This window comes from Gopherus flavomarginatus, chromosome 9 (assembly GCF_025201925.1).
Source record: "Gopherus flavomarginatus isolate rGopFla2 chromosome 9, rGopFla2.mat.asm, whole genome shotgun sequence".
Taxonomy (NCBI): domain Eukaryota; kingdom Metazoa; phylum Chordata; order Testudines; family Testudinidae; genus Gopherus; species Gopherus flavomarginatus.
The window spans coordinates 32,620,200-32,636,930 of NC_066625.1; the positions used below are offsets into that span (position 1 = coordinate 32,620,200).

A 16,731-nucleotide genomic window follows, 5' to 3' on the forward strand; every position below is an offset into this window, starting at 1 on the left:
TTTGATCTGACCCAGTATGGTCATTCTTATGTTCTTATTATGGTCTCAAAACCTGGTGCCCACAACTAATGTAAAAGATACTGTGTCAGCACTCAGTATGCACCCAAGTATGATACCAGCAGTAGGAGTAGAGTCAGTGTGTGGCAGATATGACAGTTTCCTCCAAGACCTTGAAAAACCTCATTGGATTAAATTTAAATATCTTTGGAATCCATTGTATTAAATTCAAAGCTTGTGTATTATTGTGAGCCCAGGGAAGTATTCTGAACTTCAAAGGATTATATTGAACAATGAGCCAGACAAGAATGGACTTTTGGACAGCATCAAGTGGTTTGCCTGGGGGCCTCCAAGTAGAGGTGAATGCAACTTCCCACCTCTGATTATACAGAAGCCCAGCTTTTTCAAGCTACACCCTGAGAAGGGGGCCATTGTCTACCAATTAATATGTTGCCAGAATCTGAAGATCAAAGTCCCAAGCTTTGATCAAAAGAAAAGACTAACCTAATCATAGGTGTGCTCATTCTGAGCTAAGGCTGTTAAGAACTTGTAACCATAGAAAAACTCGTTGATGTGGTTTGAAGGACTAACTCCTACTAGCGTTCCTGCTGAAGTTTGGTGTTAAGCTTATTATCATGCATATGTAGGTTCTTGTATTGTTTTTAATATGTTTTCTCTGTAATTTACTGAGGATATCTTGGCGCTACTGGCAATAATATTTGCTAACTCATGGATGATAGGAGAGGTCCCCGAAGACTGGAGAAGGGCTAATGTAGTGCCCATCTGTGAAAAGGAGGAGCCAGGGAATTATAGACCAGTCAGCCTGACTTCGATACCTGGGAAGCTACTAAAGCAGTGTATAAAACTCAGTTTGTGAATACCAGGAGGATGAAGGGATAATCACTAGAAACAAGCATGGATTTACTAAGAGCACATCATGCCAAAACATCTTGATTTCCTTCTTTGACAGGGTAACTGGTTTGGTGAATAGGGGGAATGTGGTGGACATAATATACCTGGACTTCAGCAAGACTTTTGACACAGTGCCACATGACATTCTGATAGGCAAGCTGGAGAAGTGTGAGCTTGGCAGGACTGCCATTAAGTGGATACATAATTGGTTAAACGGCCACAAACAAAGAGTAACGACTAATTGAATGATGCCAGACTGGAGGGGAGGTCTCAAGTGAAGTTCCACAGAGATCTGTTCTGGGTCCGGTGCTGTTTAACATCTTTATTAATTACCTGGATGTGGGAATAGAGAGGAGACCTATCAGGTTTGCAGATGAGACAAAGCAGGGGGTAGGGAAGGTTGCCAACACTTTGGACTATAGAGCTAAAATTCAGAGGGATCTTGATAAATTGGGAAACTGGGCTATAGACACCAAAATGAAATTCAACAAAGACAAATGTCTGGTGCTACACTCAGGGAAGAAAAAACAAATATACACAAATACAGAATGGAGAATAACTGGCTTGGCAGCAGCACTGCTAAGAAGGATCTGGGAATTGTGATGGAGCAGAACCTCAACATGAGTCAGCAAAAAAAAGCAAATGCAATTTTAAGTTGCATTAATAGAAGCATAGCATGCAAGTCACAGGAGGTGATAGAACCACTCTACTCAGCGCTGGCTAGGCCTCTCAGCTGGAGCACTGTGTCCAATTTTGGTCACCAGTGTATAGAAAGGAGGTAGAAAAACTCGAAAGGATCCAGAGGTGAGCAACAAATATGATCAAAGGGATGGAGTGCAAGCCATATGAGCAAGGCTGAAGGAACTGGATATGTTTAGTTTGGAAAAGAGGAGATTTGGGAGGGCAGGGGGGACATGAAAGGCTTCCATAAAAAAGATGGAGAAAAGTTGCTCTGTTCTGCTACAGAGGCCAGAACAAGAGGCAGTGGGTTCAAACTACAGCATAGCAGATTTAGATTAAATCTCAGGAAAAACTTCTTAACTGTAAGAACAGCAGGACAATGGAACAGACTGCCTAGGGTGTTTGTGGAAGCTCCTTCGCTGGAAGTTTTCAAAAGGAGGCTGGATAACCATCTGTCTTGAATGGTTTAGACCCAACAAATCCTTCATCTTGAGGGGTTTGGACTAGATGATTCTTGCGGTCCCTACTCACCCTATGATTCTAATGCTTTTGTCTTAAGAATAAATATGCTTGCTTAGACGAACCGGGTGATAACTTATGACAATGGGAAAATATGCTCTTTATAGCCTCTGAGGAGAGAGCAAAACACAGACTTTGGCCTGCTTAGGCAGTCTGGCTTGCAGGAAGTAACACAGTGTAGGCAGGGAACTGTGCAGCCTGGATAAACCCCAGTCAGGAGGGAGTGAGATGTGGTTCTCTGCCCAAGAGAGGTGATGGCTGGGAGATGAAAGCTTTAAGTGGATGCCCTTGGTGGCCCATAGAGGGGGAATACAGGTGCAGCTGCCCTGAACTTTGTAACAGAGTCCACCACCACAGAGCTAGCTGTGCATTGCCCCTCCTGCGCTGGGACTCGCAGTGCGAGTCTGGATCAGTGCCTCTGCCTAGCTCTGTTATACAGTGCTTTGCCCTGCCTTTCAGCAACTTCTCTGTGCTCTGTATGCTGGTGCTTCCCTCTCCGTGTCAGCCAAGGTATCTACTTGGCTCCTCTTAACTCTGCCTCAGATGTGCAAGCCCCAGTGCAACCAAGGTATCAGGTAGGCTGGTCTCCACCTTGTTGGAGAAACATCTTGTGTAATGAGCGGAACATGCTGAATTCGATATAAACTAGCTCTGTATTCTACATTATTCACAGCTTAAATTACAAAACATTTATTAAACATTAGCAAATATTAGGATCAAATAAATGAGTCATACACACTAGCATTATAACCATTCAAAAATAATTGGGAAAATAACCAAATATACTTAATTGCAGCCACTAACTCGTACTTTATTGTGTTCTGCATTTCCCCTGCTCATCTGTGAGCTGAAAGAGAAAGCAGAAGGGAGTGAAATGACATTGAAGTCACAAACTCTTTAAGTAGCTGGAGCAGTCCCCACTTAAACACTGAACAACAAATTTATAGCCACCTGTCTGAACAAATGGCTAACCTCCTGAGCGTTAGCATGGAGTATGTGCAAAAATGGAAACATATTGTGACAAAGTTCCTCCTCTACCTTGGTGGGTCCTGCGCTTATTGGCAGATTTGCTCACCTCAGTGATCTCCCCCACAGTCTGGATCAACTCCTCCTGTGTCTGATCAGGAGTTGGGAGGTTTGGGGGGAACCCGGGCCCGCCCTCTACTCCAGGTTCCAGCCCAGGGCCCTGTGGATAGCAGCTGTCTATGGTGCCTCCTGTAACAGCTGCATGACAGCTACAACTCCCTGGACTACTTCCCCGTTGCCTCCTCCAAACACCTTCTTTATCCTCACCACAGGACCTTCCTCCTGGTGTCTGATAACGCTTGTACTCCTCAGTCCTCCAGCAGCACAGCCTCTCACTCTCAGCTCCTTGCGCCTCTTGCTCCCAGCTCCTCACACGCACTTCCTCTCCTCTGGCTCCTCCCCATCTGACTGGAGAGAGCTCCTTTTAAAACCCAGGTGCCCTAATTAGCCTGCCTTGATTGGCTGCAGGTGTTCTAAGCAGCCTGTCTGCCTTAATTGGTTCTAGCAGGTTCCTGACTACTCTAGTGCAGACTCTGCTCTGGTCACTCAGGGAACAGAAAACCACTCACCCAGTGACCAGTATATTTGCCCTCTACCAGACTCCTGCACCCCACTGGCCTGGGTCTGTCACAATATGCAAATAATTATTTGATGGAAACACTAGACATTCACAATGGCTGTTACTTGCAGTGGATGAGTGGACCAACTCTAATCACCACCCACCTGTGGCGTTGTCCGCAGAGCAGATGGCTGGGTTCAGAGGTCACTGGACAAGGTGAAAGGAGGAACACACTTACTGTCATGCACCATAGCACCTAAATGTGGGAGGATGAGGTTCCTCAGATACATGGTAACAGAACTAATTAGAAACTGTTCTTTGGAACTTTCAGCAGAATCCAACCATGCAGAAACAATACATAGATTTTAAGGCCAAAAGGGAACATGGCAATCATCTTGTCTGACCTCCTGCATAGCACAGGTCATAAATTTTCATCCAGTGATTCCTGGGTCAAGTCCATAACTTCTGCTTGAGTTAGAGGAGGAGGGGTCGGCAACCTTTCAGAAGCAGTGTACCGAGTCTTCATTTATTCACTCTAATTTACGGTTTCGTGTGCCAGTAATACATGTTAACATTTTTAGATCTTTTTCTATAAGTCTATAATATAGAACTAAACTATTGTTGTATGTAAAGTAAACAAGGTTTTTTAAACGTTTAAGAAGCTTCATTTAAAATTAAATTAAAATGCAGAGTCCCCCAGACTGGTGGCCAGGACCCAGGCAGTGTGAGTGCCACTGAAAATCAGCTCACGTGCCGCCTTCAGCATGTGTGCCATAGGTTGCCTACCCCTGAGTTAGAGTATGTCTTTTAGAAAGATATCAGTGATAGGGAATCCACCACATCCCTTTGGAAGCTGCTTCGGTGGTTAACTACCCTCACTATTAAAAATGTGTTCCTGATTTCCAGGCTGAGTTTTCCTCACTCTAGTTATCCTTGTACTGCCTTTTCTTCCTCCTCCTCTCCCAGACCAATCAGTGGTTTACTCACTGTATTACAGCAGAGTGCCAGCTCTGCTACACTGAAGGTTAAGACCAGCTGTTTAAAGCGCAGCTCTTCTAAGTGCTCTAAAATCTGCATGGTTACTCAGATTGCCTTGAAATTTGGTGTGCCTCCTGGCGGCATGGGGTTTGGTTACTGGTCCAAATTCAGGACCATATGACCAAGGGATTTCCAAGTTATAGTCTCCCCTCTTCCCCCCCCCAAAAAACCCAAAACAAAAAAAACCACAGCTTTTCTCTAAGTTCACTTGTTTTAGCAATCTCTATTGTTGTACACAGATAGCAAACCAGGGCTGAGATAATTGCACCAGGAACTCAAATGCTCAAGAGTTACCCCAAAAGCATGCATGCCACCTTCAAGGGAAATCAAATTAGAGAGTTATTAGCCAAAGAGTTTGGTTCTCTAATTAAGCATGCACCAAGCAGTTCTAAAGCTCCCACACCAAACAGATTACACTGTGCATGTGCAGAGATAGAGGCTAAGGCAGTTGGAAGCTATCTGTGAATCATGGGAACTGAATAGTTCAAGGAGGAATGTTACAGCCATTGAACCTGAGCAACGCCCAGTCACTGTGAGCTCAAATCTAGCCATGGGCAGAAATCTGAAATAAAGAAAGGAGGCTTCTTGCTACTACCTGCCTCTGTCCAAGGGTTTTTTGTATTTTGGGGAGATGTAATATGAGTACAGCAGAATATTCAGAAGGCGCAGACATTCTTTTTGAAAAGAGAATAAATTACCAGTGCAGATGTTCTGTGGGAGGGGAAGGTGATCAGGGCTGCCAAAGAGCTTTGGGGTGCAACAAGGAGATGGATGATTATGAGAGGGGAAGAAATAGGGTTGAGTTGGTAGGAGAACAGGTGTGGGTCAAGGGATGGAAAGGATTGGGGCGTAGGTGAAGTTAGAGAAGTGGGATGGGGTACTGTAAAGGTTGGCATGGGGGTGAGTGACAGGAGAAGGGCAGGGAGAATAGGGGCAGGACTGCCTGTCAGCCCTACATTTCCCTCATAGATTGCGAGGCCAGAAGGGACCATCGTGATCATCTAGTCTGATCCCCTGCATAGCACAGGCTAGAGAACTGCCCCGAAATCATTCCTAGAGCAGAACTTTAGAAGAAATCCTGTTTTGATTTAAAATTGCCAGGGATGGAGAATCCCCCACACCCCATGGTAGTGTGTTCCAGTAGTTAATTACATCTTACTTCCAGTCTGAATTGTTTAGCTTCAGTTTCCAGCCATTGGATTGTGTTAGACCTTTCTCTGCTAGATTGAAGAGCTCGTCATTAAATATTTGTTCCCCATGATAGGTACTTATAGACTATAATCAAGCCATCCCTTAACCTTCTCTTTGTTAAGCTAAAGAGATTGAGCTCCTTGAATCTACCACTATAGGCAAATTTTCTAATCCTCTAATCCAGGGGTCGGCAACCTCTGGCACGCGGCTCACCAGGGTAAGCACCCTGGCCAACTGGGCCAGTTTGTTTACCTGCCACGTCCGCAGGTTCGGCCGATCGCGGCTCCCACTGGCCGCAGTTCGCTGTTCCAGGCCAATGGGGGCTGCTGGAAGTGGCGGCCGAACCTGCAGACGCAGCAGGTAAACAAACTGGCCCAGCTGGCCAGGGTGCTTACCCTGGTGAGCCGTGTGCCAGAGGTTGACAACCTCTAAAATAAATAGGATATCTCCATTAATTTATTTTATCTCCTAGAACTGGAAGGGACCTTGAAAGGTCACTGAGTCCAGCCCCCTGCCTTCACTAGCAGGACCAAGTACTGATTTTTTGCTCTAGATCCCTAAGTGGCCTCCTCAAGGATTAAACTCACAAGCCTAGGTTTAACAGGCCAATGCTCAAACCACTGAACTATCCTTCCCTCCCCCTGCTCTAGTCATTCTCATAGCTTTTCTCTGAACTCTCTCCAGTTTATCAGCATCCTTCTTGAATTGAGGACACAAGGCCTGGACACAGTATTCTAGCAGTAGTTGCACCAACTGCCAAATATAGAGGTAAAATAACCTCTCTATTTCTGCTTGTGATTCCCTTGTTTATGAATCCAAGGATCGCATTTGTCCTTTTGGCTGCAGCGTCGCACTGGGAACTTATATTCAGCTGATTTTCCACCATGACCCTTTTCAGAGTCACTGCTTCCCAGGATAGGGTCCCCCATCATGTAAGAATGGCCTACATTCGTTGTCCCTGGCTGTATATATTTACATTTCGCCATATTAAAACACATATTGTTTGCTTGCGCCACAGGCACCGGCTTCCTCCTTTCCCCATGGATGCTCATGCTCAACTCCCGCTCAGCCCCAAGTCCTGCCCCTACTCCACCCCTTCCCCCAAGCTCCCACCTCCGCTTCATCCCATCCCCCACCCTGCCCCTTCCCACAAGAGCACCCCATTGCGCTCCTCACCCCCCCTGTGCCTCCTGCACACACTGGAACAGCTGATTGCGGAGGGCGGGATGCACTAGGAGGGAGGGGAAGGAGTTCGGTGGGCAGGAGGCATGGGGGAGCTGGCTGTCAGTGGGTGCTAAGCACCCACTAATTTTTTTCCATGGATGCTCCACCTACACCAAAACAGAGCCAGATTGCTGGCATGTAAAATTAAAAGAGGTTATAGAGAAATTTTTTAACCAACTGCTGGGGGAAAGCCAGTAAATGTGGATGAGCACATGGTTTGGTTGGAAACATTTCTTGAGGTGAATTTATTAATGAGGGAATTCTAGATCCTGGTAAAGATGATAGGAAAGAAGTGAGTTTTGCTGAACTTGACGTTCTGGAATGGCAGGAGATACAGCCAGGGAATCTGAACGCCCAGTTAATGAAGTTTTATCATTTAATTTCTAGCTTTTTGAACAGAAAGAGAAATGTTGTTCGTGGGAGTTAGTGATCATATAGACAGATATAGTTGTAAGAACGGCCATACAGGGTCAGACCAATGGTCGATCTAGCTCAATATGCTGTCTTCTGATAGTGGCGAGTGCCAGGTGCCCCAGAGGGAATGAACAGAACAGGGCAGTTTTGAGTGATCCATCTCCTGTCGCCCAGTCCCAGCTTCAGCCAATTGGAGGTTTAGGGAAACCCAGAGCATGGGGTTTCATCCCTGCCATCTTGACTAACAGCCAGTGATGGAGTATCCTCCATCAAACTTATCTAATCCTTTTTTGAACCCAGCTATACTTTTGGCCTTCACAGTATGCCATGGCAATTAGTTCTACAGGTTGACTGTGCATTGTGTGAATAAGTACTACCTTTTACTTGTTTTGAACTGCTGCCTATACATTTCATTGGTGAGCCCTAGTTCTTATGTTGTGGAAGGAGGTAAATAACACTTCCTTATTCACATTCTCCACACCAGTCATGATTTTATAGACCTCTGTCGTCTCTTTTCTAAGCTGAGCAGTCCCAGTCTTTTTAACCTCTCCTCACACGGAAGTTATTTCATACCCTGATTCATTTTTGCTGCCCTGCTCTGTGCCTTTTCCAATTCTAATATATCTTCTTTGAGATGGGGCAACCAGAGTTGCACACAGTATTCAAGGTATATGAGTACCATTGATTTATATAGCAGCATTATGATATTTTCTGTTTTATTTTCTATTCCTTTCCTAATGGTTCCTAGCATTCTGTTAGTTTTTTTGACTGCCACTGCACATTGAGCAGATGACTCTTAGATCTCTTTATGTTATTAACTTGTTCTTTCTTTGTTTGGCTCAAGAGTACTCCTTGGGCCTACCCTGAGGCCCACCTTGTAAACACTGAAAAATGAAACCTGGATGAGGAATAAAATCTCTCTGGAATGGGACTGATTTACTCCAGGCCCCCTGTACTGCCTGGAGATGTGAAGGAGGTGCCTTGCCACAATACCCAGTCAATGTGAAGATAGCTGAAATCCTCCATTATTATTGTGTTTTTTTCCTTTTCAGCCTCTCTAATCTCCCTGAGTATTTCACAGTCACTGTCACCATCCTGTGTCAGATGGTAGTACGTCCCTACCCCTTTATAACGCTTTCCTCGGGAGCCAAAAAATCTTACTGTGTTATAGGTGAAACCGTGTTATATCGAACTTGCTTTGATCCACCAGAGTGCACAGCCCTACCCCCCCGGAGCACTGCTTTACTGCGTTACATCCGAATTAATGTTATATCGGGTCGCGTTATATCGGGGTAGAGGTGTATATTGCTACTGTTGTACACTTATTGTTCAAACATGGAATTTCTATCCATAAAGATCCTATGATAGAGTGTGAGTCATTTAAGATTTTTATTTTATTTGACTCAATACTTTCTTTCACATATAGTGCCACTCCCCCATCAGTGCAACCTACTCTCTTATTCTTATATATGTTGTACCCTGGTATTACTGTGTCCCATTGATTATCTTCATTCCACCAAGTTTCCATGATGCCTGTTATATCCTCCTTTAATGCACTCAAGTTCACTCATCTTGGTATTTAGACTTCTGGAGAGAAGAGGTGGTAACTTTTATTGGACCAACTTCTGTTGGTGAAAGAGACAGGTTTTTGAACGCTCAAATTACTTGTCTCTTTCACCAACAGAAGCAGGCCCAATGAAAGGTATTACCTCACCCACATTGGCTCTCCAGCATCCTGGGATCAACATGGCTACAACACCACTGCAAACAATGGCAAATATTTAGACTTCTAGCATTTGTATATAAGCACGTGTACATTTTGTCAGTATTCAGTTGCTTGTCTTCATATGTTATACTCCACTACCTCGATGTAACGCCACCCGATATAGCACGAATTTGGATATAACATGGTAAAGCAGTGCTTTGGGGGGCAGGGCTGCTCACTCTGGTGGATCAAAGCAAATTCAATATAACGCTGTTTCACCTATAACGTGGTAAGATTTTTTGGCTCCCAAGGACAGCGTTATATCGAGGTAGGGGTGTATTTAAATGGCACTCTCATACATTTGACTACTCCTTACTAACTCCTGTCGTCCTTAACCAGCTCACTTGACGAGTGTACAAGGAGCCTTTCTCCTTCAGTTTCCTCATCTATGAAACCGAGATAATACCTGCTTCAGAAGGGAATTATGATGCTTAAATGAACGTAGTGTGCTTTGAGATCATCTAATGGAAGGCACTAAAGTGGCGCATATTGTCATTTTGTCCTGGCAGAGATGGGATCCCCCCGTACAGACTCCGAAAGCAGCATCGCCGAGAGATGCAGGAAAGTGCCAAAGCAAATGGACGTGTGCCACTACCTCACATTCCTGTAAGTAGCAATACTCTGCCTGTCGAGAAGTTTATCTCCCAGTATGAGAGACTGCAGGTGCACACTTAGTCAGCAAAAGATCAGGTCTCCAGGTGGTCTCACTGTAGTATGGGAGTCACAGGGGAGTGCATTACTTTTGAAAATGGTGGTCTAGTGGGCTATCGAGAGGCAAAGTTGGATAGTCCACTTCGAAACTGTTAGGCCTACTCAACACTTGATTTTAAAATGCACAGCCCTTTAAGGTAATTGGTGAATAGTTTCCTGTTTGAGGATCCAGGACAGGGGCTGGGTTGTTGGGTAGGATGGCTGGGCAAGCTCACATATAATGGTGGCAGGCACCTCACAGTAAGTATTTTGGAGCTAATTTTGGATGTATTTCTGTAACATGTAGCTACCCATCTAGCACAAAGTAAAGCTGAGCAGAGAAATGATGTAAACTTAGGGGCAATTTAAGGATCTGGACTGATGGCTATTTGACAAATGCCATGTCCCCAACTGGTGTTTCTTCTTCAGACAGCCCAGCCTGATGCAGAGGACTACTATTCTGGATATAAAATAGAAAGGTGGGCTCCTTTCTTGTCTCTAGTTTTTCCCCAGTTTCATCAGGGAAAAGAGCTTGGTATTAGACTCTTAACTTAACACTTAAGATTTTCTAGCACCTTCTGGACATTTGCTGATCACTGTAAGCCTTTTTTTCCCTGAGCAAGAAGTTACAAGTGACATGTCATGTTTAGCAGAAAATAAAGATACTACTTTCTTCCTTGGACAGCTGTGCTCTAGCACAAATCAAATTGAGAAAATGTCTCTGTCCTCTGAGAAATGGCTTCACTCAGCATAGCCACTCTCCTCCTGCCTGTTCAGAAGCAGTGCAATGCAGGCAAAATCCACCCTTGTTTTAATCTTGTGTTTTAAATCTTTGTTTTGCCTTTTAAATTAGATTATTTTCCTGATGATTTAAGAGGGTCTCCTGTGCTTTGATCATTGGGTTGGAAATAAAAGCCCTGTGGAAGCTTACTAGCCGCTGTTGTTCAGCCTCTTCTCCTTTCACATAGTTACTTTCACAGTGTGGTTGCTGTCGAAAAGACTGGCTGGGTGCCTTTTTATTTCCCGCTGCTGCCGTTTTTACTGTAAGCATTGCTTTGTTAGAATTGAAATTTGAAGGCTTGGCCTTTTTTTTTTTTTTCAGTTGCCGAACAGTGGGAACCACTGAGTGAATATTCTCTGACTTCAAAGCCTGTCAGCAGCTTTACCTTTTGGATAAAAATAATAGTGGCTTTCTATTGATCATATGTACTGGCAATGCTTCAGTGAACCGCAGGTTATAAATTCTGAGTGTGGCGCATAAAATATGTATGGCGAACTCTGCTTTAACGAACTTCCATCTGCCAGATATTTCTTTTGTTGAGATGAATAAGTGTCATTCCAGCAGTGGTTACTTGCAACCTAATTAGCTTTACTTAGCATGAAATTTTATTGACTTTTTTTGGAAAACATTTTTTTTTTTAAAGCTAAGTTTAAACTGGACACCTGCTGCTTGTAAACGTTTCTACTGTAGTGCTTATCTGCATGTTCTTTGAGAATTATCTGCTCCTTGTAAATTTCACACAGACACTCCACAAGGATTTCTCAGTGAAAGATACAGTTTTCCCATTAGGTTTTGTGCTTTAATTTTAAATCCCATGGGAAAAGGTATATCATTGCATATGTATATTTGAGAGGACTGAGGAAGCAAGTTAGTTCTAGTCTCTCTCCAGGGAATAAGAGTTTAGTTCAGACACTGTGGCACCTCCTTCCTGCCAATTACTGGCATGGAATTGGCGTAGACTTCAGAGAGGCACTGCTCTGCCCTCACTTTATCCATCCACTATGAAAGGAGAAGGTAATTAGATAATATGTTTTAGCACACACCAGTGCAGCATTTTATAAAGTTCATTTTTTAAAATTAAAATTAAATGCAAGTGTGTTGAATTAAATCTACCCAATTAACATCTAAGCGGATACATTTTTCCATTGTTGCTTTCCAAAATTAGTCACTGCTACGTAGTATGGCTTATAGTTAAAGTAATCCCTGCACCAATCTGGACCTGATGTGTAGCACATTTTTTAAAGCTGTCAAGTTGGTTTGATACAATTTGTTCTTGACAAAGCCATGCTGACTGTTACTTATCACCTTATTATCTTCTAGATGAATGCAAATTGATTGCTTAATTGTTTGCTCCATTATCTTTCTGAAGCTAAGCTGACTGATCTGTAATTCCCCGTTTTGTCCTTATTTCTCTTTTTATAGATTGGCATTATATATTTGCCCTTTTCCAGTCTTCTGGAATCCCTCCTGTCTTCCATGACTTTTCAAAGATAATTGCTAATGGCTTAGCTCCTTCAGTATTCTAGGATGTATTTCATCAGGCCTGTGACTTGAAGACATCTACCTTGTCTATGTAATTTTTAACTTGTTTTTTCCCTATTTAAGCTTCTGGTCCTACCTCATTTTCACTACCATCACTATGTTAGATGACCCATCACCCATAGGCACAAACTTTCCCTGGTGCTGGTGGGTGCTCACACCTCCCCACCCTGGTCCTGCCCTGACTCCACCCTTTCCCTGCCCCGCCTCTTCCCCGAGCGCACCGCGTTCCTCCTCCTCCCTCCCAGCGCTTGTCGTGCAAAACAGCTGTTTCATGGCGCAAGCACTGAGAGCTAGGGGGAAAGAGTGGGCATGCAGCGCACACAGGGGTGGAGGCGGAGGTGAACTGGAGCGAGGGGGCGTGGAGGGGAGCTGCTAGCACCCACCATTTTTTCCCTCACCAGTCCCTTCCTCAGTCATCTCTAGGGACATCTTTGTAGCTCCCCACAAGCAGGAAATTCACAAGCTCTTCACACCATGCCCCTGAGAGACAGGAATCGCCCAGGCAAAGGAAGAGAGGATCTGGTCCTGGCCTTCCTGCAGTCGCCAACTTCCCAGAAAATTCTCACAGGATGGCCCGTACATATTGGAGGTAACAGCTTACATACAGTTCCACTTTGGAGCAGAAAATACAGGATGTTGAGAGGGTGGTCACTCATTTTCAAAACATGTCCTCCCAGTTCACCCTTCAGTTGCAAAAATGTTCACCTTGGAATGTTTCTCCATTACCCCGAATTCTATACCTTCAGAGCCTTGGTGCCTGAGAAGGGACAAAGTGTTAGAACTGGATCCTGCTTGTCCCACCCACCACCCGAATGTCCAGAGGGTCTAGAAACATCCATCTACAGTCTCTAGCTGTCCCCTCCTAATGTAGCGTCGCCCATGGCTTCATGATCCAAGCCATCAGACCTTCCCCTGGAATCCAGTGTCAATCTTCAGTTTCTCTTCAACCAGTAGGTAAGACAGTCTGGAAAACCCTGGAGATGAAGGTATTCAGATGGCCACAGCCACCTAATCTTCCTGTGTTTTGTTGTTGCTTACAGATATTCAGTCAGAAACGACTATCTGATCAGAACCCCTGATAGTCTTTTGGTTGCCCTACTTGTTGCCTCCAGACCCCTGGTTGAGCACCACTGCCTTACAGCAGTGAGACTCAACTATATGGCACAGGATTCCATTAGTGCAAGTGCTAAAATCCTGGGATTCTTTGGGTCTGCAGATGGAGAGGGCACATCTGACCTCCTTGCCCTCCTCTCTAAGGACCCCACATTGTTGTGAGACTTCTTACAGAGATCTCTGAGAAGATAAACCCTTTTCTCAATCTGCCAGCCCAAATCATCTTTATCTTCCTCCTCCCCCTTAGGACCAAACGAGTCCCACTTCTTCACCGGAAATCCCAGGTGAGGGAGAAGCCCAGTTTGAATAAATCGAGCTATATTCTTTTCATAAGTCAGAGTGCAAGCCTTAAGACGTTGCCATAGGAGCTTGGAGGGCTGGGTGGCCAGAGGTTGGTGCACCCGGCTTCTGGCCTCTCTGTCAGGCGGTAGGGGTGCCTGCTCCTGACATTCAAGCCAGCATACCTCAGCTTGCCACCCACCTCCAGGCCTAGGCCTTTAAGGGGATGTGGTAGAGGACCTGGGCCCTCCCTTTCCACCGGCCCCCAACCCAGGGTCCTGTGGGAAGTGACTCCAGTAGAGTGCTCCCTATAGCAAGTCTGTGTTCACCTCCCTTCCTACTTACAGTTTCTTCAGGTTAGGGTGTGGCCCCTATAGTCTGCATAGTCAATCACCTTACGTCCTGTGTTGTCACCAGTCCAGACCTGCCTCCTAAAGGCATTTGGAGAACAGCACCCCATTGGTGCATCACTCCTTTCATTGGTTCATGTACATCAGGCACTTTCTTCCAGGAATCTCTTTGGGTGAGAATTACATGCTGGCTGCAGAAATCCTTCAGGAGCTTTGGGTCTGCACGCTATTGCAAACATGCAGTGCGAAAGAAGGGAAGGGGTGAGGAAAGCCATCCTGGACCAGAGTACTTGTAGCCCATATCATTGAGCTCAGCTATATTTTCCAGCACAGTGTCACTGTCACTGAGGTCAATGAGCAAAGCCTGTTGTTTCAATCTGTGATGTGGATTTTTATGTAATAAAAGGTGTCCTCAAATCGTTTCTTCCATGAGAGGAGCTCTGGCCTCCTTTAAAGGCTACGTTAAATATAACCTTCCTTCCCTGACTCCCACCCCAGCCTGTGCTGGGGCAGAGCAGAAGCGGAGTTTGGTTGCACCTCTAAGTCTTGCAGAAACACATTATTTCTGTCCTCTTTATTGGACTGTAGATTATCTCTCATGTTCTGCATGAGAAAGAAACTTGAAGACATCACAGAGATTTGGTATTTACTCCTCAGTCAGTATGATTCCCAGGGAGAAGTGTATTTCTGGCATCATAGCCATTCTTTATATGCGTTGTCCTGCATATGACAGCATCTCTCCGGCCTTCTCGCATTTTGGGGGAGACACTGGTGCCTCAGCATTCCCCTGCCTAGGAAGAACCTTCACGGGACTTAGTCCTCGTGGGGTCTAGAAAGGCCAGAAAGAGACACTAACCAACCAGGAGCCGTCAGGCAGTACTTCATCGCTGGGGCTGGGACAGGAAAGGAGCCCCTCGATCCTAGCCTGGAGCCCTGGGCCAGGTCATGGCCCTTGTTTAAACACGAGGATCAAGTGGTTACTTTGTTTATTTACGAGTTTAAAGACGCTGGCTGCCAAATTTTCAGTTTACCTGTTAAAGGGCTGGTGCCAAGTACACTGCACAAGTCCTCCTGCTCCGGACGGGCTGACACACCTGCTGTTTTGCTTCCATGTTCCTTTGTGTTCTCTCTGGTTGTAGAAAATGTACATCTCCCTCCTCCTTTTTCATGTAACAGCATATTCTGTTTCCATGTGACTGTACTTTCTGTCTTGTTTTTGGCATTGGTGAAATCTTTGATTGGAATAAGTCATTTCACTTGGTCAGCACAGCAGTAGAACAAAGGGCAATGGAGAAATGCGGAAAATGCAATTGTCAGTTTGATAGTTCGGTACGGGGCATGTCACTATTCCATCGGTCAGCTCCCCAGGTGCAACATAAATTTGGTCTGGGGAAAAGGAAAAAGTAGTTGGCCTCTTCTGCTCCCTGTGGGCAGGCATCTCTGTGCCTCATGGAATAAGCAGCAAATCATTCTTTTACTTGTCTTGTTTCCTTAGCAAAATGCTCCTTTAGACTTTCTTCCCCATCCCCATCTTACCATCTGGCCAGCTCAGGACAGCATGCTGCCTTTTAGAGTTATCAGTAAATGTAAAGCTGGAGCTATTTTTTCTAGTTAATATCAAATTATATCCATCTTTTTGCACTTTATAAAATGACAAAATATTGCTTTTCGGAGAACACCAAACAGCAGCCTTTGCGTGACTTTGAAGAGAACTAGATGCAGTTGCGCTGTGTCATTATTCCAATTAGAGAGGATGCTTCATGGGAAACAGTTGCCTTTTGTGCATGGGTTAAGTAGCACAAACTCTGTGGGATGTAACTGAATGAAAGATCCCAGCAGGCGAGAGGCCACAAGAGTTCACCCTTTTTGGCCTCATTGGGCCACGCTTACACGGTTAAGTAGGTAACCTTCACCAGCCTAGATTGGTGGGCCTGTGACAGAAGCTGGATATGCATGTTAGAATCCCCCTGGTCTGTTAAACGAAAAGATGGTAACTTTTCTGCCACAAATTCCTGATGTTTCAGCCCTTTGGTAAGAATATTATTAGCTTGTAACATTTAACTTATATAAGCAGCAAGGACTGAGCACTGGCATGCCTGCAACAGAGTTTGGTTATTCAATGATAACCGTATCCCTAGAGTTGTCATCCTAGAAAATCTCTTCATCATTAAGAAGCTGTGTAGATGGGGTGTGGAAGGAGGTCCCAGAAAGCAGAGCAGAACTCCAGTTTCATCAGTGGAATGCTGTTGGCATGGACCAAACCATCTCTTTGGGTTGTTCACCAGCCTACCCAAATTCTACCCTCCTAGTGCTGCCTGATCTGTGGAAAGGCAATGACATTTCAGGCTGAGATAGAATTCCCTTTAAGATTTTATAGTTTTGGCTTCAGTTTATTGCTCCTTTTGCTAACCAATGGTGTGTTCTTCCTTCAGCGTACGTACCGAATGCCAAAGGATATCCATGTTGAACCACAGAAGTTTGCTGCAGAGCTGATCAATCGCCTGGAGGAAGTACAAAGGGAACGTGAAGCAGAGGAGAAATTAGAGGAGCGCCTTAAACGCGTTCGAGCGGTTAGTAGCAGCCTCAGCATCTCTGGAAACTGGGAAATACAGATTATTTGAATAACTTGCACTGTGGGAATCTTTCAGCA

General features: G+C 44.9%; 1 protein-coding gene across 3 annotated transcripts in view; it reads left to right on the forward strand.

Annotated features, from left to right (window-relative positions):
- Positions 1-16,731, forward strand: part of AXIN1 (axin 1) — a 166,123-nt gene that overhangs the window by 103,761 nt on the left and 45,631 nt on the right. For all 3 annotated transcript variants that reach the window (XM_050968156.1, XM_050968158.1, XM_050968157.1), the window contains 2 exons: positions 9,836-9,932; positions 16,514-16,651. In XM_050968156.1, the coding sequence (XP_050824113.1) occupies positions 9,836-9,932; positions 16,514-16,651 (235 nt within the window). The remainder of the gene's footprint in view (positions 1-9,835; positions 9,933-16,513; positions 16,652-16,731) is intronic.